Below are 21,217 nucleotides of genomic sequence, written 5' to 3'. Positions count from 1 at the left end.
CTAAACCTGCTCTAAAACCTGGAGCTCTGGAAGGTTCTGTCAGGTTGCCAGTCAAGGTTAGCGCATCCGAAGAGAAAGGCTATTGGTCTGACCTTCACTCTGCGGTGAGAATGGGATGGACAGGGCTGATTGATGGTGAATGCATTAACGTGGACACTTTAATCATTTCGCTCCTTTAACTTAATGCCGAGGGTTTTGATAGGTTAATAGCCAACCTATGGCTGAGGGTGCCATGACTTTTACTCCTGATGGACACGTCGACCAGATTGAGCTTGAAGCTTACCTCTCCACATTCTAAATCGGGGGTTCCTGAACCCTGGTATTGACACTGGAAAAAAAAAAAAAAAAAAACTCTAAATATTTACTTAAAATTTCATTTCTATTACTTTTTTGCTAAATACGACAGAAATATTGCCAGTCAGGTTAGACAGTTGACTCATTTCAGGATTTCCCAACGAGGTATTTCACTTGTCAAGCAAATGATAACTTGAAACAAGCTAATACAACCAGCTAAAAAAAAAAGTTATCACAAGACTACATAAGTTCACTTCAGTGAGGGGCCTGGTTCACAACGCAATTACTGAGTTAGAAGGACAACTGCGCTGAGTAAAACTCAGGATTCAACTGATTTGGATTGAGAATTCAGCGTTGAAGTTAACTGAACAATCAAAGCAGCTGATTGTGTTCTAGCACACCTCACTGTGTTATATTGTGTCTGGATTGGTTGCTGATATTCAGGTGAAAGGAACAACCAGAAGGCCCTGTGGCTCTCCAGGACCAGGGGTACAGAGCCCTTCTCTAAACAGACTACTCCACTCCTATAGGACTCATTACTCGTTCCGACAGGACTCGTTTGTCTGCTGGTTTTTAAGTAAATCTGCTTAATTTTCTGAGCAGCTGTATACACCAATAGTGGCTCATTCCTACACCTGCTGATTTGTCTAATTACATCCCTCCTCTCTGGTTGAAGGTGTGTTAATTACTGGAATCAGCAGGTACAGTGATTAGTAGAAATGAAAACCTGCATATTCTGGGCCCTCCGTGGCGCGTGATTGGACACCAGTGATCTAGACAGTAGATGGTGTTAAATACTAGATGGATTGAGTGGCCTGTTCTCAAAACATGTCTAATGTTGGCATAAAGAAATGCAAAAAACAGATCAATATTTATTTCTATGTTTTCATTCTCCCAGTAGGAGTCTTATAGTGTGTAGTTACAGCAGAATTTGAGGAAGTCTTCTGGGCATCCTGTTCCTGGTGTGAGCACCAGAAAAGGCCTATGTCTGCCCTGCCTGGATATTCATGGTTTTCTATATGGCCTTTACTGTCTCACTGCTACTTAGAAGCACCATATACAGTGGTGTGAAAAAGTGTTGGCCCCCCTCCTGATTTATTTATTTATTTTATTTTTATTTTTTTGCATGTTTGTCACACTTAAATGTTTCAGATCATCAAACAAATTTAAATATTAGTCAAAGACAACACAAGTAAACACAAAATGCAGGTTTTTGTTATTAAGGGAGAAAAAAAATCCAAACCTACATGGCCCTGTGTGAAAAAGTGATTGCCCCCTAAACCTAATAACTGGTTGGGCCACCCTTAGCAGCAACAACTGCAATCAAGCCTTTGCAATAACTTGCAATGAGTCTCTTACAGGGCTCTTATTTTGGCCCACTCATCTTTGCAGAATTGTTGTAATTCAGCCACATTCGAGGGTTTTCGAGCATGAACCGCCTTTTTAAGGTCATGCCACAGCAGCTCAATAGGATTCAGGTCAGGACTTTGACTAGGCCACTCCAAAGTCTTAATTTTGTTTTTCTTCGGCCATTCAGAGGTGGAATTGCTGGTGTGTTTTGGATCATTGTCCTGCTGTAGAACCCAAGTTTGTTTCAGCTTGAGGTCACGAACAGATGGGCGGACATTCTCCTTCAGGATTTTTTGGTAGACAGCAGAATTCATGGTTCCATTTATCACAGCAAGTCTTCCAGGTCCTGAAGCAGCAAAACAGCCCCAGACCATCACACTACCACCACCATATTTTACTGTTGGTATGATGTTCTTTTTCTGAAATGCGGTGTTACTTTTACGCCAGATGTAAAGGGACACACACCTTCCAAAAAGTTCAACTTTTGTCTAGTCAGACCACAGAGTATTTTCCCAAAAGTCTTGGGGATCATCAAGATGTTTTCTGGCAAAATTGAGACGAGCCTTAATGTTCTTTTTGCTCAGCAGTGGTTTTCGTCTTGGAACTCTGCCATGCAGGCCATTTTTGCCCAGTCTCTTTCTTATGGTGGAGTTATAAACACTGACCTTAACTGAGGCAAGTGAGGCCTGCAGTTCTTTGGATGTTGTTGTGGGGTCTTTTGTGACCTCTTGGATGAGTCGTCGCTGCGCTCTTGGGGTAATTTTGGTCGGCCGGCCACTCCTGGGAAGGTTCACCACTGTTCCATGTTTTCGGCATTTGTGGATAATGGCTCTCACTGTGGTTCGCTGGAGTCCCAAAGCTTTAGACATGGCTTTATAACCTTTTCCAGACTGATAGATCTCAATTACTTTCTTTCTCATTTGTTCCTGAATTTCTTTAGCTCTCGGCATGATGTCTAGCTTTTGAGGATCATTTGGTCTACTTCACTTTGTCAGGCAGGTCCTATTTAAGTGATTTCTTGATTGAGAACAGGTGTGGCAGTAATCAGGCCTGGGTGTGGCTAGAGAAATTGAACTCAACAGAGAGGGGAGAGTGAGAGATAGAAACAGTGAGAGAGGTGGGGGAATGGAGTAAGAGAGAACCGGAGAGAGGGAAACCGAGAGAGAGGGAAATGGAGAAAGAGAAAGAAACAGAAAGAGAGGGAGAGAGGGTAACAGAGAGAGAAATGGAGAGAGGAGAGTAGGAGAGAATATTAATATAATGTGTGAAACCATATTACACCACACAAACAGCTTTGACAACTGTAAAAAAAGATTCCTGAAATGAAGCGACAGTGAAATCCAGAATCGCGGGGGAAAGTCGGCAAGAAAGTCGGGTGGAACTTTCACACAATGGAGGCCACGCCCGCCTCTCCCGCCTTTAAAAAGAGTCGCCACTTTTCTTTCCGTCAACTTTTCCTCTTCCCCTGCCGCTGCGCGCCGCGGCCCCTCGGGCGGGAGTCTGCCCCCTGCAGGAGCGGGGGTGTCACTGCCGTCTGCGTTTAATTGGCTCGTCTGTGCGGCGAGCGGGGGGGGGAGCGTGAAGGCACCGAGCGTGCGGCCCCCAGATTAAGCAGGCGAAGCGGGTTTCCTGCGAGGAGACCGGCTGAGAGGTACAGAGCCAGCCAATCTGCTTATTACCGCTCCTGCCTCTGCCTCGCCACATCTCTCCCCTGGATCTCACTTTTTTATCCAGGGTTTTTGTTTCTCCTCTTCAATTCTCTCTTCCTCCCTCCCTCCCTCCCTCCCTCCCTCCCGCTCACATACTTTTTCTGCTCCTCTATCTCACTATCTCTCAGTTTTTCTGTCTGTCTCTCTGCACCCCCCCCCCCCCCCACACACACACACACACACACACACACACACACCCATCTATTTGCTTTATATTTTGAGTGTAGCTTATTATCGCCCTCTGATGGAAGAAGTGAGTACTGCATCTGAAATGGATGGATTCAGACTAACCTCTCTCTCACTCTCTCTCTCCCTCTCTATCTCTCTCTTTCTCTTTCTCTTTCTCTTTCTCTCTCTCCCTCTCTCGCTTTCTTCCTCCCTCTGTCCCTAATCCCTCTTTCTCTCTCTCCCTCTCCCTCTCTCCCTCTCTCTCTCGCTCGCTCGCTCTCTCTCTGGTTCTCTCTCCCTCTCCCTCCCTCACTCTCTCTCTCTCCCTCTCCCTCACTCTCTCTCTCTGCCACTTTCTCTCCCTCTCCAGCTGGGAGGTAAAGCGTTTCCTCTTGTCCAACCTCCGCTGGTGGATGGAGGAATATCGCTTCGATGGCTTCCGGTTCGATGGCATCACCTCCATGCTCTACCACCACCACGGCATCGGTAAATCATTAACAAGCCCGCTAATCCCAGGAGAAGACAGATGCAGGTGATAAGGCATGCTGTGCTGATCCCAGATCAGTCACTAAGGTCTCAGAAAGCGCTGAGCCGCGACTGATCTGGGATCAGCGCAGCGTGCTTCATCACCTGCATCTGTCGTCTCCTGCTCAGCATTGTGGGATACCTGAAAGCCCTGTAGACCTCCTCATGTCCAGTGATCTCATACTGCAGCTATCACAGTGTGGGATTACTCATTTTCAGTTCTGTTGTTCAAATCACGGTCCTCTGGGGCTGAGAACTGCTGGTTTTCCACCTTCCCTTTACCTGGGAGTCAGATGTCAGATTTGAGGTCCATATTTGACTATCCCTGCCCTACAGGGTGAACATTCTCCTACTATCTCTAATGAAGCCATCTAGTGTCTGAAAATCTGTGTTTTGAGATAAATAAGGAAAAACGCATCCCTGCCATTGTAAGTGGGCTGATTATGCAGAACCTCGAGATTAAATAAACCAAAAGTAGCTACCTATTACAGAAGACCTTGGCTAAGAAAAAAAGCTCATCAGCTGTTAGCCTACTCTGCTATGTACAGTAAGTAAGGGATTTTTAGGTTCCGGTTTGGAATGGTTTATTCTTTACCTTCCTCCACAGGTGAGACCTTCACAGGGAAGCTCTCCGAGTACTTTGGCTTGCAGGTGGACGAGGACTGCCTGGTGCACCTGATGGTGACCAATCACCTCCTGCACACACTTTACCCGGACAGCATCACAATCGCAGAGGTGAGAGCTGATTGGACAGCAGGCCTTCCTGGGGGCGGAGTTAACCCGACTAGGGCTCCCTTTTCAATCTCAGCGCCTGGTTAAATAATGGGTGAACAAGACCCCCATCAGCCTGCATTTAGGATAAAATGGCATTTTTGCTTAAATAAATGTATTTTCTTTTAATTATGGCAAGTGTTGCTTTTCTTGTCTCTTTCTTGAGTTCAACGGAAGAGGGAATATTGGAGTGTTTGTGCAAATTAATTTGTGCAGGTGTTTTTAGGTGGTTGTGCTTTTCCCTGTTAGTCCCTTTGCCTCGTCGAAATCACTTATCTAAGTCGGTGTTATTAATACATCAGCTCAACTACATTAAAGCTTCCACCCTTATAATTCCAACTGATTTCTTTTCGGCGAAACGATTTCTCCGGGTCCCAGTCACAGCTGGTTGCTTGCGTTTCATTTTGAATGTTGATAACTTAAAGCAGTTAAAACGGCTTTTCCAAGAGGCTTGTCTGCGCATTCGGCGTGATTAGCTGTAAAAGGCATTAGCAGTGCTCAGCGTTGCTACACTTATCTCTCACTTATTAGCCGCTTGGTGTGCGAACACAGGTGCTAGTCTAATTAAGGGGGGTGGTGGGTTAGTATAAACTCATCTGTAAAAGATTCAAATAGCTACCTGATGTACCAGTTGGTTGTGTATATTTGTGTTGTGTCCATTAGCATTGTTTATGGGAACAGAAAGCTCTTGGAAATGTGAAAAACACTTATGTTGCAAAAGTATATACACATTTTCATGTATTACAGTGGAAGCAGGTCACTTCACACTTTCTCCCATATATAAACAACCGGAAGAAAAACAGAAGGGATATTTAGGCAATTATCAGTGCTGCAGAAAAAAAAAGAATAAGATTACATAATAAAAATGTTGTTTCCACATTATTTTAAATGCCCAATTATCTTGGTCTACACTCATATGATAAGTACTCTCTGTACTTATCACACACACACACACACACACACACACACACACACACACACACACACACACACACACATACACGCACGTTAGATGGCATAAACATTCCATTAACTGCAAGACACAAAAACAGCCTGTGCTTTTTGGAGATGAAAATAAACAGTCTGGTAGCAGAGCAGGGCTTAGTCCATTTAGATTTACTACCAATGTATCAAACCGGGGCGAGGGGAAGGAATAAGGCAGAGCGCTGCAGGGAGGAGCTGGAGGGGGGGAAAACCCTGAAGGTCAAACGCCCTTCGGCAGAAACTCCAGGGCTAGCGCCAGGTCTGCGCGGTGAGCGAGTAGGAATGTCATTTCTGATAGGATCAATAAATTACTGGTTTGATGCTGGTCACATTCTTGTTCTGAACGAGACGCAGTGGGTGACTTAATCAATCTGGCTTCAGAGACCTGCCACTCAGGCAGAGCTGGTGGTCTGTGCCTGTTCTGTGCCTGTTCGTCCCACCGACAACGCCTACCTGCCCTCTGACCCGATCCTCCTGGATCTTATCAGCCTCCAGGTCCTCTTATCGACAGACTCTGCATTTGGGTATTGCGCTCAACTCCCATCTCCTGTTATCTGTGTGGATTCCCCGGTCTGTGATGGCAATCTACCCAGCTAACCCTCCCCCAGTCCTATCTGTGGGCTCAGAGAGGTAATTTTCGACACGGTAATCTTCTGAATGGAGTCCCACTGGGGTCAGTGTTAGGTCCCTTCTTCCTTCTGTGGATTTGTTTCTTTTGATGGCATCTAATAGTTTTGCAATTGATACCAAGCTTTTTTGAAGATATTTTGTCCCTCGTTTAATGAGGGTTCCCACATGTCCTGGATAACCTGACATTTTTTCATCATATTTACAGTCGTAGAAAATAAAAAACCATCTGTTGTTAATGTTACAGGTCTAAACCATAAGTCCCCTGGTCTGTGATCAGTGTCTACCCACCCAGCGCTCACTCCCACCAGTATGAGACTGCAGCCAAACCACTCCGCAGTTCTCAAACGCAATCTCAATCTTTTTATGTTTCTGCCATAAAGTCCTCTGCAAAATGATGTGTTGAAAACCGCAGGAACCATGCTTAATGATGTCCCAAACCGGATGACTAATCAGCATGTAAAAGTCTTGTCAAAACTTTTTCTCACTTGAGTTTCCTCCCCGAAAAAATCTTCACCCATTTGGGATTTCGCCTTTATCCAAAATAACAAAAACAGTGTCTGGATAGCCAACTTCCTATGTACCTGTATTATCTGTTCTTGACTGGGATTTACAGTGTGAGTGAATAAGTGTATTTTCTTCTTTTTTTCTTTTTCTTTTTTGTTTTTTTTTACCCACTTTTTGATCTAGTTCCGCGTCTAGTCCTTTTGACTATCCCGTCTGTACTGTTGGAACTACGTCCCAGCCTTCCGTGGGTCTTTAAAGTCCTGCTTTCCCAGAATGCCGCTCAGCTTGTCGACAGCCGACCGGAATGTTCTCTCCTCACTTCTTTTCGTCTCTTTTTGGTGACTGCTTTAGATTCATCCTGAAAGACGCTTCTCTCCTCTGGCACTCCTGCGTCTCCAAACTGTGGACAGTTTCTCTGGTTGCCTGACTTTTGGTCATGGTCTTCAACAGACTGTAAACTCCACCTCTTCAGACTATGCTTTACTGTCCTGGCTAAATTCTGAACCTGACTCTCTCAACCTGCCACTTAAATATCCTGATTGAATTGGGCTAAAGATATTGCTCTCCACCTCTGCTGACATTTGTTCTGCATTCCGGCACAAAATGGCTGCCATCACTGTAAAGTGCTTTGAGTTGCTGCCTGATGAGAACAGTGCTATATACAGTAAATGCAAGAACTTATTATTATTATTATTAATTTCTCATATGAACAATTCAGTCAGATTCCCATTCAGTTAGCTGATTCCGTTGTCACACTAATTGCATTCAATTAAGTTTGGCAAGACATGACTGTGTCATTCTTTTACTCAGCCATACTGAAATTCAGCAGGTCTGTAAGTATTGGCCAATTTTTCACCTGCTGATATAGCACCTTAATTAAATCCTTTAATATGTTTGTGAAAATGCTTATTTTAATCTTATTTAGCTTTGTTGTTATGTAATTCAATAATCTGTGGTCTGGATAACAAAAAGCAAATGCTAGTAGGTCTAAGAGTGAAAGCTGCATAATTTACATATAGCGCATGTGTATTAGGTTAATGATATGAAGTAAATTAGATGAAACTCTGTTTATGATTCAGAAGTATAGGTCCCTTCAAGCCGGCGAGCCAAAGTTACAGGAGAACGCCCAGGAGTAATCTTCAGCCTGCAGAGCAACTTCTCCCTCAACAGGAGCGGGGATGTCTCCATTTAAAAAAAATGGAAATCTCATTTGATTTTCCTTTGTGCATTTGGCGAGACCATTAAACGCTCAGGGAGATGGGAATTGAGCGCTGATTTGAATTGAATCGAGGTGATAATTAGGTAATTACTACCTGAAGGGTGGAAGGAGACCGCGAGCGACGTGGTCTTCAAAGGCGCCCATAGCAACAAGCCCCGGCCGCCCCCCCGGTGCGGTGACGGGGTGCGGGGTTCGGGGTTCGGCCACGCGATCGATAACCCCCCCCCCCCCCGACCCTGCCTCCAGCCACGGCTAATTAAAGCAGTAATTACATGATTTCTTCGTTAATGTCCAAATTGGTACGATTTGCTCCATCTGTCTGTGTAATTAATTCATAGGGGATAATCCTGGATACTCTTTTTAATGGTAAATGGGGAGATCGTCACCATCGGTCTTTTTCACGGAGCAAAGCTTACCTTTCTGCTAAAATCTGTTGGGATTGGGTGAGGAAAATAATGGTGGTGTGTGTTTGTGTGAGAGACAGAGACAGAGAGAGAGAGAGAGAGAGAGAGAAAAAGAAAAGTGAACAGAGAAGTCTGCTCACCATTCATATAGCGTGTTGTTTAGCAGGCCGAATGGCACGATCACTAAAGAACATAGTGTCACAGGGGAGATCTTCCAGTGCTCTCTGCCTCTAGAGTTCAGACCACACAGACGTACTCCTGCCAGTCTAATTCCCCAAAGCATTCCTCCAGGGGGTTACATGGAGCCTCTACTTCTGCAGGAGCACAGAGGGGGACAGGCGATTGTAAACTAAAACCAGATTACAAGGTTATATAGAAACTGACGTCAAATTGAAAGACTCCTTTTTTCCCCCACACCGTTTCAAAGCATGCTCATGTCCAGCATTAATGAAAAGCACATTGTGACATCACATGCCAATCTGGAACACACATCTGATAATTATTGTGACATCATATGTCAATATGGAACACATATTTGATGATTATTGTGACACATGCCAATATGGAACACACGTCTGATAATTATTGTGACATCATCTGTCGATATGGACACACGTCTGATGATTATTCTGACATCATATGTCAATATGGAACACACATTTGATGATTGTGTGGGCACTTAACCTTCAGTAAACATTTATTTTATTTGTATCTATTCAGTTTTGGTCTCCATATTTTATCCTGATAGACAAATAACATTGACTATGGAAAAAGGATCCGTATGTCTTTAATGAATGAGTTGGTTATTCAGACAGCTAGAATCAGTGTAGTTGTCAAGGGTGGGATTAAAATGGTTTATTGACAGGTCATGGGCAAATTGAACCTTTGGGGCCCATCTCATCTTGCCAGATTATATACAAATTTACTTTCTGCAGTTTTCTTTAACCCTGTAAGACGACAAACATGCGATTAGAGTTTGTCCGTAACTGAACATTCTAATGCTGATGTCACAATCGCTACTGGTAATTTAAATCCACAGGGTTCTAGAACACTGATTTAGAATTTTGAAAAAAAAGCCCCCTGCTCTTCAAATGGTTCATCGTCATAGCAACCCATTGACTGGCGGCGGTCTGCTCACCCCCTCCTCTCTCTCTCTCTTTCCGCAGGATGTGTCGGGCATGCCGGGGTTGTGCCGGGCGATCACGGAGGGAGGGTGCGGCTTCGACTACCGGCTGGCGATGGCCATACCGGATAAGTGGATCCAGGTGAGCTGGCAACTCCATGCCACACTAAAGCCTTGCACCTGTTCCTTTGTGCATTTTAGTGCCTTCTCATTTCCTGGCTTTACCAGAACATCCCCGTTATTTCACAGAGCGAGCTGCGGCCCGGACTGCCGCGTTTCTCTTAAATGGCCGTGTTTTGGTTGGGGTGGGCGCCACTTGATGCCGACTGTCAGCACAAATTGCCTCTCAGATATGGAGTAGAGGGTTATTTCAAGTACAATTACGTACAGCCAGGGAGACAGGGGCAGAATAAATGTCGCTTTTGAATATTGAAATATGGGCTATATATCACGAAATGACTGACGATCCTATCCATTCACCCTGTTGTATTGAATTCGTCTCCTTTCCTGAAGCAGCTTTGCTGCACAGAAATATTTTGCAGAATTCCTCCGTTAATCAATTAGACGCTCTTTTTTGACAGGTTGAATGAATTGCTTCAAAAGGCTTCTTCTTTGTGGAAACGATGCCGGCGTGTAAATATGCATTATTTTCCCAGTCGGCTTTGATCTGGGTCGGGGCAGCGCGTTCTCCCCCATTTTTTTTTTATTTTCCAGTGACAGGAGGATATGAATCGCATTTCCGGGCCTGTAATCCGGCGCGGGGATCTGTCGCCCGCGTTCAGATAGCATCGCGGCTCCGCGCGCGTTTGAAGTCCGCGGTGACGCGCATTCCGCCGTGCGCTTCAGTCGCCAGAGGCGGGGAGGGTCGGAGACTCGCGCCGCGGGGAGAGACGGGCCTGTCCTGGCCGACTCGCTCCTCCGCCGGGAGATAAGCATCGGGGCTCCGAACCGCGCTCTCAAAAGAAACATCTGAATGCATTGAAATGGAGGCCAGGTGGCTGGCTTTTGTTGCGGAGATAAACATGTCCTTGGGAATGAAAAAACACGAGTCCGCCCCTGCGTTGGGCGCCGTTCGCCTAAAAACGCATTACGGATCTTTGTAGCGCCACGGACACTCGAGATGTTATATGACATTTATTCCAAGTAAGTGTGTATTCACTGTTCCGACTTCCCAAGGAGACGAATGATTTCAAACATAAAGTTGAAAGCTAATGCTGCTATTGGCTGTCACCCTGTTGAACCCTGCTGAATTAGCATAAGCGCTGTTCATTGCCTAAACCAATATGTGTGCACTTATGTAGATCTCTGTATAAGAGCACCTCCAAAATGCCTGAATATAAGATGCTAAATGTTTGGCATTGCGGGGTTGCATGTGCTGTATAGTGCATTACAGTACTGTAATGTAGCCTGGCTTTAAGTCAGCGATTTTCCCAAACCCAATAAAGACATTGGGTCTGAGTCTGAAAAAGGGCATCCTACCTGGAGGCAATGTTATTAAAATAATTCAATCAGAAGTCTGTCTTCACTTCTCTCTGCCTGGCTATATGCAGTGAAACCAGTGGTCTGTATAAAACAGCCATGGTGCTCCGGGCAGTTACTGTTAGCCTCAATTTTGGTGTGCTAAGAATAAGGGAAAAAAGGGTCTATATTTAAGCAAACTTACCCATGACATTTACTGCAAGCGTAATACTTTTCTTCATAAACTCAGTTTTAGTGATGGCTGAACTCACCTAATTCTGTTGAATTCTGTGTATGAAAATACATATTTCATTGTTGTTTTTAGTTCTTAGTTAGGGTAAAGAATGTTTGTTTGAATATTCATTGACCAAGGCTGTATAAGCATAGCTTCACAGAAAAAGCTTGGACGTAGAGTTTCCTGGAAGGGTTTCGTGTATCACTTAACGAAGCAAAACAACCTCAAGACCAAATTATTTTTGATGGCTTTTCCCATTTGCCCCAAATCTAGAATGTCCAGGGTTCATCTCTGCCACCTTAGCCATTAACTATGCAATGCCAACCACTTATCACTTATATGCTAGTCAGGCTCACACAGACATGAGTGGGAGGAAGACATTGGGCGGTACCTTGATTGACCACCAGGGGGTCGCTATTTTGTGATTAGAAGCTGCCTTCCTGGCCAACTGAAGTGCTCTATGTCCCAAGATACCCTAGGTCCAGACCTAATTGCTTTGGATTCGAATACTTTTCTGTGCTCGATTGATCATGCCGGGTGCAATTGAGCCAACCAAGAGGACCAGAAGGTAGGGTTTGCACTTTTTGAGAGTATTGTATAGGTTCCAATACACCAGACAAGCTCAGTAAAGCGTAGAAAAGTATGTGAATCCAAAATAATTACGTATTGTCCCCGGGTCTGGACGTCATTTCTCAGGCCTGTCGTATCATTGGGGCAGAGGGTCATTCCGGACTCTTCATTGGCCGGTTGCATGTCCAGTCATCCGTGGATTTGACACCCCTTTAGCTGGGTAAGCTGACAGAACACAAGCGTTCGCGGAAGCCGAACGGATTGAGAAGTATTCACGACAGACCGGAGCGGTCCTGACCGGGTCTGTGACAGTGTCCAGTCGAGCGAAGCTTTTTGGCAGATTATGACGTCCCGCTCTCCAGAAGAACGAAATGGAAACGACCGACGCCCCCGGTCTGCGCTGGAGGGAAACTGACCAAACGAACACATTACGCTCCACTACAAAGACCAGCCAACATACGGTGGGTTTTGTATTCGTTTTAATGAAATTATGCAGTATTGATGGCACAATTATTGTGTCTCAATGTTCTCCCAAGCTGAAATCGTCAATATGAAACAGAGCCAAACTGAAACATTTCTAGAATACTTACTAACAGTCTGGTTAAATATCCTACTTGTTTATCAGACAATGTTCCATTTTTGAAACGGTCTCATTTTTCAAATGTATTCACATTTCTTCTGAGTTTACGTTTCTCTCCCAGAATGAATAGGAAAGCTGAAGAAACTAAATTAGTTTTCATTCATATTCTCTAAACCTAATTAAAATGCATTTACCAGTAATTAACAAGAGTTGTATTAAAACATGCAGATGATCGTTATTGCCTCCCTATACGAAGAAATAATATGAGACTGCTTACTTGTGAAATTGCTTAAGTGATTATTTTCTTCATAAGCAGTCAGTAGGCAACTGTAAAATGGTAGTACGTTTGATTTGTAAACAAATGAATTTGAATTAGCAACTACATAACTGCCACTGGACCTCGTCGCAAATCCCCGGAGAATGAATTCTGTACTCCACATGCACATGATATTATATATATATGTTAGCATAATGCCATCGTAGGCTATATTTTTTGTTAGGCCCGTTATTTTTCAGGCAAGACCGCTCCTAATGCCTTTTGCTCTCGGCTACAGTTGGTGAAACACTGTCTTGCGCCGAGTGAAGCATGTCAAACAGGGTTGGCACCTCCCGCGTTTTGGCGTGAGTCATGCGCTTCCCGGCTCTGTCTCGCGCTATCACGCGACGCAAGCCACGTCTCACGCCAAATAACAAGGCTGCACCTAAAACAAAGCCACTGCCTGATTCAGCAAATTAGCCTGCGTAGGCTATCAGCTCGCAGGACAAAATGAGACGTGTACATAAACATTACAGAGAGACTGTCTCTGATTGGCTACCCCCCCTCCCCCCCTCCCCCGCTATTTCCTGTGCCCCTAAACAACTGGGTCTGCATGCATTTGTCGTAAACCAGAGAGATTTCACCAGCAACTCCTGACAGTTTGGGGTTCCCTGACTTTTTAAATGAAATTATGTATGCATATATGTATACGGTTTGCTCATAGAAGAACAACTTTTATAAAATCATTCTAGGTGCCATTTAGCCTACCAATAAAATGACCTGTGTTAAACCTATAGTCTAGGTTACCACCAACCCTAGAGAATGACATTAAATTCAAGCTGCATTCATGCCGCGCTTTTAAATAAACACTCTCCACCCTGGCACATGGAATTTAATTTTCCAGTTGCCTGATAAGAATTTAATAAATGACGTGTGTATTCATCCCCTATATTCTGTTTCCCGTACTCCTGGTGCTTCTGGTTTTTGAAATGCTTGACAGCTATATTACGTTTTTTTTTTTTCATTAAAACAAATAATTGAATAAATAAATGAGTTTATTTGTTATTTGCCTGCTCCGGGATATTGTCTGGTCAGCTGTGCTGTCATGTCAGCTTTGAAGCAGTGACGTCTGACTTAGCTCACCGCGCCCTCTACTGGCCAGTAGCAGTACTGCAAGTCCCATGAGCGAACAGGCTGCCTGGCTGATTTTGGTAGCGGTTCTGGCTACGAGGCTCCTCCACGTCTGATCTACCTGCACTTCCGCAGATTCCTCTGTCCATCTGTGCCCGCAAGCACACCACAGAGGTCAAAATCTCCATATGCTTATATAGTCATTAATTCACAAGCTGCACGTCCCGGGCTGTTTACGTTTCTTTGCGGAGGCAGGCTCCCCTCCCCGTCTCTGCGCTTCTCCCTTCCTCCCCCTCTCCTGTTCTCCTCCCCTCCCTCCTCCTCCCTCCTCCTCCTCCCCCCATCGCGGGCTGTAGGCTGTGCGCTGGCTCTGAGGTGCCGGACATGTCAGCTCGAGTCGCAGCCCTGAAGGTCGTCTGTGGGCCCGTCTCCTCACCTCCCCGTAATGAAGGCTGTCTCGTTTTTTATATTAATTACGGGCTGGCATAAGGGCCGGCGCTGTCTGAGCCCGCAGAAAAGCCCAGTCTGGGCCATTATTTTATGACCTCCTGCTTTTGCGGTCCAGAAGCTGGAATCCCGTATGGCAGGGATCATCAAACCTGCCCCTGGAATCCAAATCCGGCCCTGGTTTTCTTCCCTCCCGGGTAAGGAGCCGGACAATTAGTGCTACTGATTGGCTAGGCTGGTAAAGGGAGGGTGGAAAGCGAGCAGCTCTCGCCCCTCGAGGACCGTGATTTGACCATCCCTGTCATGCAGTATCATGCCTCTGCAATGGTGTCTACTATCCACACTGTCTGCTCTGATACTGCCCCCTGGAACAGGTCAGATTTCCCCCATGTCTATTGCAAAAAAAAACTACATTTCCCACAATGCTTTTATTCCATTGTTACTTCATAATTACTTCACGCTCCACTGAAGGAGGCCTCAGCTCGCAGGAAGTTGTCACTCCAACCTTTCCTTTGATGCACAGGTCATGGCACTGGGATAATTTGCCCTTGCGTCTTCAGCTTAAACTTTTTGCGAGTTTGGTCATTTCAGTCAGAAAAGATTAGAGGTGGTAACATTGAATAAAGAATTCAATAGAAAAGCACAGCATCTGTATTCTCTACCTTGTTTAAAGATTCAATAATTTATTACCATTTCAATGAAACATTGATTGGAATTTGTCTTGGTGTGTGCTCGCATAGACAAAAACAACAGTCTAGCACAAGTACACAACATCAGAGATGCAGTACGATGAATGAACCTGTGGGCGGCATTCAGTTAAATAACTTGCTAGACGTTAGCAAGTCAGATTGGAATGAATTGTTTTTGCCTAAGATAATTTTTATTCCCTGTGTTCTTTTGTTTGGGTGATGGTTTTATTTTTCTTTGTCGTAGGTTATATTTGTAGCAGGTTGAAGAGATGTGTTTTGAGTGCAGCCAAACGGGAGTGTGCACTATGACACGAACACTCACCTGAACTTATCTGTGTTGTTCTGTTGTGGTGCGGTTTGGGCTCTTCAAGGTGGACGTGGCTTTTCTTCTCAGCAGAACAACGGTTTCGCATCCGACGACCAATCGAGAGCCACTTTCTAATTCGATGTAATTTAGCTACGGTTTTTTCTTTCTTCTTTTTCTCTGGCCACTTGGGAGCTGTCCGTTTCATTCTCTGTGTAACACCACTTGCCTTTATTCCTGTCCTTCTCAGTTGAAACAGAAGCGTTAAAGTATGCACAACCATCTGCTCTGACCAGAGTTGGGAAATTGTAAAGGAATAATTAACTGTAAAGGACAGGGAAATGAAAGAGGGGATTTATCACAGATTTGCGGTTCCTGGAGAGGTGGAGCTTTGTACTGTAAGTCTGGCTTGGTACCAGGGTAGCTCTCCCTCGATGTCCGCAGTCCTGAGGGACTCATACCCACCTGTCCTGGGCACAGAATCCATACAGCCAGCATGGATGAGGCTGGGGACCGTGGCCTCAAATGGCATCCAGGAAGTCACCGCTGGGCCAAGCTTAATGACCTCCCTCACTGAAACAAAAGAAGTCTTTAAAAAAGTATTTTTTAAAAAGTCATATCTTAACAGGTCATATATTTAGCCATAGAACTTAGGCATAACATTTCTATTGCAAACTTATTGCCAATGAGGTGAGCCAGTTTTACTCATTACCAGATTTGCCAATGGGGTAAGACAATTTGGGTTATTTTCTACTAGAGAGAAGAAAAATGATTTTAAGTCTCATTACAGGTCTGAAACACTTGTAAAGATGGGCACAGAAGAGCCACAGCCACAGTACTGGGCACAGAAGAGCCACAGCCACAGTACTGGGCACAGAAGAGCCACGGCTCATTTTCCATTATGTCATTATCGATAACCACGTTTGACCGTGACATGTCTTATCGGGTGGTGTGGCTTTCCAGAGTAAACTGAGCGTTTGTGAACAGGAGCGGGACTGCTGAGAGGATGTAAATGCAGAGATAGCCACTCCACTTACTCCCATACTAAAAATACACAACAGATTTAATTCCATCTCTGCAGGGGTAGGGGGGAGATCTTGAGGTCAGATACACTGCAAAAAAAGTTTGCCTTGTAATGAGACTGAAAATAGTTTTTATTTTTCTAGTAGAAAGTAGTAGCTTGTTTTTAAGTTTCTGCTTGCTTGACAAATGAAATGAAGTCTTACCTCAACTGCAAATCTTGAAATTGGTCAAATTATCTCACCTCATTGTTGTATTATTTAGCCAGAAAATAGTAGAAACACGTTTTAAGTGGAAAAACAAAGACTTCAAATAATAATACTTGAGATTGATTTATGAAGAGGGTATGTTGTATAATCTATTGATGAGTTCGGTGGACTTCCCCCACACGGGTCTGGCTTCCACCAGTATAAACAACGAAGAGAGACAGAGGGAGAGTGGGAGAGAGAGAGAGAGAGAGAGAGGGGGGGAGAGAGAGAGGGGGAGAGGGAGAGAGAGAGAGAGAGTGATAGAGAGAGTGAGAGATAGTGTGATAGACTTGTCCAGAGACGCCTGGCTGGCAGCATCCTGGAAACAGACGTGGGAGACGGCTGGGCCCTCCCGCATGCAACGATACATCCGGGACCCAGGAGGCGGTGTAAAAGGAGAAGACATGCCACGCCATCTATGGACCTCACTGAACCGTCTGCGCTCTGGCGTCGGACGATTCAAGTCATCTCTGAAGAAGTGGGGCCTATCGGACAGTGCGGCATGCGAGTGCGGCGAGCCTGAACAGACTGCCGAGCACATAATCACCGGCTGCCCCCTATACAGCCCACCCTCAGAAGCTGGCCTTTTCGACTTAGGACCGGAGACGAGGGCGTGGCTGCATGACACTGAGTTGGCCATCTGACGATATACGAAAGAAGAAGAAGTGTGATAGAGAGAGACAGATATGGAGAGTGAGAGGGTCTGAGAGAGAGTGAGGGAGAGAGAGAGATAGTGTGATAGAGAGAGACAGATATGGAGAGTGAAAGGGACTGAGAGAGAGAGTTGAGGGAGAGGGAGACGGAGAGAGATATGGAGAGTGAGAGAGACAGAGAGAGAGTGAGGGAGAGAGAGATGGAGTGAGAGAGACAGAGGGAGAGAGAGATGGAGTGAGAGAGACAGAGAGAGAGTGAGGGAGAGAGAGAGAGAGATAGTGTGAGAGAGAGAGGTGAAAGCTGGTGGGTGGAGGTACCTCACCACGCCCTGTGATGTGGGGATTCCCCCGGTGACGGTGCTTATGGGAGCAGGTGCGGTCACGGCTGAAACGCTCAGTCGGGCTCTTCTGAGTGGAGTAACTCCCCGCCCTGGTGGGATTGGCCCCTCGTGGTCCCCCCTGCACGCGCTCACGCCTGTTCAGTGTCCCTGCACATGGTGAAGTGGGCTTTCAGATGAGAGAACGTGTGGTGTGAAGGTTCCTCACCGGGCCGGTCTGTCGTGTCGTCCAGATCTCAGCGTTTCGTTTTCCAGCTTCTCCCGCCTTGTCACGTCCGCTACGGATACGAAACGGTCCATCTTCCAGTGAGCAGCCTGCTCTGTCCTGATACATTAATTAATGTGGTTAATGAGGTATTAATTAATGTATTCTGTCTGAATATAAGCTGAAGGACCACTCTGAGAGATTGCATATGTCATCATTTAATATATGTATCTGTTGATGAGCTATTCAAAATTCTATAATTGATTATTAGCACATGCTGTGAATACATTTCATGCATTATATGCTAAATATAATATTATGGTGTAGATACATGTAATGAGGTAATACGAAAATACAGTATTAATGCATTTAGTGTGTTTGTCTGTGTATGTGTACGCATGTGTGTACATGTGTGCATGTGTGCGTATGTGTCCGGCTGTGTGTGTGTCTGCCTGTGTGTGTGTGTGCGTATGTGTTTATGTGTGTGTTTATATAATAAGTTATAAACACAGTGGCTATAATGTGAAATATTGTGTGTGACTGTGTTTGTGACTGTGTGTGTGTGTGTGTGTGTGTGTTTGTTTATATAATAAGTTATAAACACAGTGGCTATAATGTGAAATATTGATTGACTTACCCATTCCAGCCCCAGGCTCTTTAATACGTTCTCTGCAGTGGGGAGTGGGAGCTGTGATGGAGAATGCCGGAACCTCTGTGGGGTCTCTCAGCTTGTGGGGTCTCTCAGCTTGTGGACTAATCTGCCTGTGTCTCGCTGGGCCCCCCAGGGGCGAGGTGACTCAGGGGAAAGAACTGGACACCCCCCTCCCCCGCGGATCGATTTCATTCATAACACTGAACCCCCCCCCGACCCGCCCCCTCCATACTCCCGACTCACACCTGAAACGAGCTGTGGTCAAGGGCGCGTTTGTTTGTTAGTGTGTTCCTCTGTTTTCTGTGGAAGAGTGAGAAGTACTGATGTGGAACGCATTTAGTTATTCAATTAGATGGGGAGGACGGAGGTCAAAATGTATTAGGTGTGTCACGGGTCACTGTATGGAAGAGGACACAAGGGCCCTCGCAGTCCCACACCCCTCCTCTTCATCAGTCTGGGACGGGTGGTGGTGAGGGGAGGTGGGGGGGGGAGGTGTTGTGATTGTGGAATAGGGGGTTGGGTGTTTGTTTTTTGGTCAACTGTGGTCAAGAAAAGGGACCCTTTTGCAGGAGTCCGGGCCCGATGCATGGTGCATATCTTACATATAGGACAGGGTGGTACTGTGTATCCAGTGACAGGGCCCCCATGTGTGGGCCTGGGAGGATGTAGGGAGGATGGTCACCAGTAGCAGGGCCGTAGTGCTGCCGGCCTGCATTATCCCCCTCTCGGATTCGAGGGGCGGCCATTTTGTTTGGCAGAATGCGATCTGAGTGCGATGCTGGCGTGCACCTGAGACCCCAGGTGAGTGGAGACTCTGGCCGGCGATCGGCGAGACGATGGGCCATCAGGTAGAAAGGAAAAGCAGAAGTGCTCCCGGCCTCCAGGGATAAGCCTGAGGGCCAGGTGTACTGCTGTCCACTGCGGCCCCTGTCAGAACTGGCTTAAGGCGGTATTGTGTGTAGGCTCCTCTTGCGGTTCTGTCTGCGGGGCTCTCAGTGCATGACTAGCATGGCTTGAGAGCCGTATTTGTTGACTCGGGAAGAGATGTTCTGCTCTGGTGGTTTCAGGAGGGAAAAAGCAGGTCTGCTGTGGGTCTGGCCCATCTGCCACTGCTGCTCAGTAAAAACAAGAAAAAAGTCAAAAAGTCAAGCTCAGTAAGTATTTTAGTCTTATTCAGATTATATAAGACAGACCACGGTACCTGTAGTTGTCCGTACCCACCTCAGTAACAGACCAGGGTGTCTGTAGTTATCTGTACCCACCTCAGTAACAGACCGTGGTACCTGTAGTTATCTGTACCCACCTCAGTAACAGACCAGGGTGTCTGTAGTTGTCTGTACTCACCTCAGTAACAGACCAGGGTGTCTGTAGTTGTCTGTACCCACCTCAGTAACAGACCAGGGTGTCTGTAGTTGTCTGTACCCACCTCACCCCGTGATCCGGGCAGTGCCCGGCCATCACTCTCCCACTCCCAATATCCCGTCCTTCATCCGGCTGATTAATACCGCCCGTTTACCGCCAGCGGACATCCGCCAGGACCGGCGGCTTCTGAGAAATGAAGACGTCCTAATCAGGAGAGCAGATAAGGCGTGTGACACAGGTCTGTATGATTAGATCAGATCGCTAATATAAAACGCCGTCACTCTTAATTGATAATGTTACAAAGGCATCCCAAGCTAACGAGAGGCTCTTCCTCCGGGCTCTTAATAGATTGGACAGTAATGGAAGCCATTAGAGGGGGGTGAAGATGGCTCCGCTGGCAGCTGTGAGGGGTGGGGATGCCATTTTGGCTCCACTGCAGTATCTCTTCAGCCGCTGAGACCAGTGCGGTCCTTCACTTTTACCTGCTGCCAAAGCGGCCATGTTTAGCATGCGCAATCCTGCGTCACAAAATGGCCGAGAATTAAGAATAGCGGGCCTTTGTAAGAAGAGGAGTCAAGAGAAACAATCCACAGAGGTGGAAATTTCCCCCTTCTTTTTTTCCAATAACCTGAATTTGCAAATAAGTAGTGTTCTTCAACCAGGAGGTAGAACTAATCAGTGAAATCAAATGGTTGAGTTCATGGATAGACAAAACACATGGTAGAACTTTTACTTTCTGGACTTTTCGCTGGACTTTCTACCTGTGACATTCTAGATCATTCTAGAGACTGTTTTTACCGGTTGGTGCGTACCACTAAAACTTTTAATCTGATAGTGGCTTGACTGATCGTTGGCCCTCAGAGCCACAGGGCTGGGGTTTTTTTCTCGCAAATTAGTCATCGCTTTACACCCAGGTAACCAGGCGAGGTGGGTATGTAGTATGTAATCCACCAGGTTGCTCTTCTGAGCCCGGGTTGACCAGGGTAGCATCTCTCGGTGGGTTCACACACAGTTACAGTCGGGGGGTGCACACAAAGGAGCGCCCTTGCGTGCTAGCCTAGCCGGACGGGTGAATGAGTACATGAGAATGAGTACAATGAACAGTAAGTGATGCAAGAAAAGCACCTTTATGTGACAGATAGCCAAGCCTGCCTCGCCGTTTCACCGATCACAAATCAGCCGGTGAAAAGGATAGCTCGAGGTGTGTTGACAGAGCGTCCGATAACTTAATCTTTTTAAAAAAAGGAATTTCAGAGTCTTGTTGAAAGTGGAAAGGTACGGGCAGTAAGCCGGTGCTCAGACTCCCTCCCTGGAAGCTTTTCTGTTCTCTCCCGGGGCTTTCTGAAGTGCAGACGGCTCCGGCTCTCCTGCGGTGATCCTGTGGCTTC

The 21,217-nt window shown here is 45.9% G+C and overlaps 1 protein-coding gene across 1 annotated transcript in view; it reads left to right on the top strand.

Moving 5' to 3' along the window:
- The window catches only part of LOC133132852 (1,4-alpha-glucan-branching enzyme-like), a 182,456-nt gene that overhangs the window by 95,681 nt on the left and 65,558 nt on the right, over positions 1-21,217 (top strand). The window contains exons 8-10 of the mRNA XM_061248622.1: positions 3,892-4,007; positions 4,654-4,781; positions 9,725-9,823. Coding sequence (XP_061104606.1) covers positions 3,892-4,007; positions 4,654-4,781; positions 9,725-9,823 — 343 coding nt within the window. The remainder of the gene's footprint in view (positions 1-3,891; positions 4,008-4,653; positions 4,782-9,724; positions 9,824-21,217) is intronic.

Source organism: Conger conger, chromosome 7 (genome assembly GCF_963514075.1).
Source record: "Conger conger chromosome 7, fConCon1.1, whole genome shotgun sequence".
In the NCBI taxonomy this organism is placed as follows: domain Eukaryota; kingdom Metazoa; phylum Chordata; class Actinopteri; order Anguilliformes; family Congridae; genus Conger; species Conger conger.
Note: the sequence above shows the minus strand (reverse complement) of the source record. Positions and strands in the feature narration are given on the sequence as shown.